The sequence below is a fragment of the Anneissia japonica genome, unplaced genomic scaffold, assembly GCF_011630105.1.
Source record: "Anneissia japonica isolate Jap-2015-1 unplaced genomic scaffold, ASM1163010v1 scaffold287799_len804019_cov200, whole genome shotgun sequence".
Classification (NCBI taxonomy): domain Eukaryota; kingdom Metazoa; phylum Echinodermata; class Crinoidea; order Comatulida; family Comatulidae; genus Anneissia; species Anneissia japonica.
Window position 1 is genome coordinate 61073 of NW_022716884.1, and position 2731 is coordinate 63803.

General features: G+C 35.7%; 1 protein-coding gene across 1 annotated transcript in view; it reads left to right on the forward strand.

Moving 5' to 3' along the window:
• Positions 1-1171: 1171 nt before the first annotated feature.
• LOC117110048 (matrix metalloproteinase-18-like) overlaps positions 1172-2731 on the forward strand; it is a 10123-nt gene continuing 8563 nt past the window's right edge. The window contains exon 1 of the mRNA XM_033252621.1: positions 1172-1344. Within this exon, the coding sequence (XP_033108512.1) occupies positions 1261-1344 (84 nt within the window). The 5' untranslated portion in view covers positions 1172-1260. The remainder of the gene's footprint in view (positions 1345-2731) is intronic.

Sequence of the window (2731 nt, forward strand, 5' to 3'; positions counted from 1 at the left end):
ACTGGATATAATATGATATATGTCGTACAGTCGATTTCAGAGACACTTTATGCTATTGCCCAGGTGGGACTGATCTGATAAAAAAAAAATGTATGATTATGGCACGTCTGGATGGCCGGAAACGGCACTCACAGACTTATAATTGTAAATATCGTTTTCTATTTATCTCCAGTTTAAATTTTTTTTGACAAATTTGGTGGGGTCCCGGGCAGACATGGTCCCCCTCCATTTAATCTGCCACTAGATATAATATGATATATGCCCTGCAGTCGATTTCAGAGACACATTATGGTGTTATGTATCAACAAAGTCCTTTTTTTCATGGTACTAGATCGAGGAACCAGGGGTGGGTCCCCGAAGGTCGGGGCCCTGCGGACCGCCGCATGAGAGCGCGTAGGCGTTACACCACTGAGGGCATTCGTCTGGTAGCCTTAAACACTCGCTTCGACCATGCACTCCTCAGTGGCGGATTCAAGTGGGAGCATAGCCGGCCCGATCTCCTCTCCTAAATGTTTCAAAAATATATTTAAAAAATGTGGAGAAAAAAATATGCTCAAATTAAGTCTCTGAGTGCCATTTCTGGCCATCTAGAGGTGCCATAATTATCAATTTTCTTGCCTCAGTCTAACCATTGTGGGCTAAAGGTGTCTAGACACTCCATCTGTGAAAGTCCCTTCCTCGAATTCCTGGATCCGCACTGTCCCCTCCCCACCCGCACAAACGTTAATTCAATTATGATTCCAAAACTGGCATTGTTGTGTTACAATAATAACCTAATGTACGATGATATGTAGCTCCTATAGTGTAGACTCTACATTCAAGAAAAGCACATATAAGATCTTTAAAAATATGAAATAATCCCTTGGTGCAGACAGGGAGTTGTTTTCTAATAACAACTCCCTGGTGCAGGTAGGCCTACATTAAGAAGCTTTTGTTTAAACTACCGGAAAAAATAATACTGGCTATTGTTTTTCAAATATCTCGTCATAAATCGTGATTACTAAACCTGACTCACTATCCAATTACAAGCTTTCATATTAAGTCATGTAAAAACAGATAGTTTTGTTTTCTGGTAATTTTACAAAGTCATTGGCACTTAATGTCCATTCTCGAGGTTTCATTTAAGGAAGTGAACAGGTATTTTATATATGACGTGGTTCCGATTTTTCGATACATATACCCGTGATTTACTTGAGAATCAACAGACATCGGAGATATTTTAAAGAATATTTTAGGAATTTTTCAGTGTAACGCATCATCATGAAATTGCTAAGCTTAGCAATCGTCTTAGCTTGTGGTTTAATTTCAAACGTTGCTGCACAACGTATGAGCGATTCGGATATTGTAAGTACAGCTTTGTTTGGCCTACCTTAAAAAACATATGCAGTAGAACCACTCCTTTTGGACATCCCTATTCAGGGGATAACCTTATTAAGGGAACAAGAGAGGAGATATATCGGTTATCACTGCAACCAACCGCTATTGAGGGGACGGGAACACTTTCTGAGTGGGGCAAATGGTCAAATAACTCCCATTAAAGGGACACTTAATATTTTTTTTCATTCTATCATAACAACAACGTCAGTCCAAAAATACGAAAATGCATTTTTAACTTTATACTTTAATTAAATCTCATGACATTGTTATGACAATAAAGAATATCTGATTCTTAATATTTTGACTCCGTTCTGGACGATAAACCAGAATTTTCTCCCCTGGATCTTTAGAGTGAATATTGGTATTGGCGTACTGCATTTGTTACTTAATATAAACCAATCTTAGTCAATTTTGACCCTTAATCATGGGAATTTCTTTTTCTTTTCATGCATATATGATTCTAATCCAGACTATACATGTTGCTTTATTCATGCCACATTCATTCAATAGAAAGCTCATTAAAAAAGAATATTTTGATCATTAACATTGCATCATGAAACAATATTGGGAACATATAAAATGATTGTTGTTTTAATTACAGTTCTGCTGATTTCATAATATAAATTTAAATATCCGTAAAAAATTCTAAGTGCTTACAAATTATTGATGTATGTCTGTTATTCTAAGACCTATCCTTTGATTATATTATTGGCAAACATGACGTGCAAAACGACGTGCAACCGCGTCCCTCTTTCAGGAGAAGGTTTCCTCATGTAGTGCAAGTAGGCCTACGTACATTTATTTAAGGTTACAAAATTACAACAGATACCGTACTCTACGTCTATCATACACTAATTTAGGTAAGGGCCAAAAGTTTTTGACGATTTAAGTTATGAGGTTGTGAAAGTTTTTTGTAATTTAAACGACCATCATATTATTATGAAATTCCAATGTAGTTTATCAAATCGCAAAAATAAATCGAAATTGAACTTGATTTACCGTCCAGGCGCGTACACAAATCTGGAAGAAATATAATCGTAGCAACATTTTAGGTGTCTTACCATTATTGGCATTGTTTGAATTTCTATTTATGTCCATTAAAATACCGTAAAAATAATTTTACTCTAACACGAATCTACAAAATATTGGACGGGGACTTGTTACTCTACAAAAGCAACACAATGTGAGAATTCATTCCACTATTCAAATTAAGTTAGTACAGTACAGTAATAGGAGCAGAGTAATATTCATTATACAATATGTAAGCTGGAAAAATAAGGCGTATGTTCACTAAAGTATAACGGAATAATATATAGGCATATATATATATATATACTGTCTCTTATACCCATCT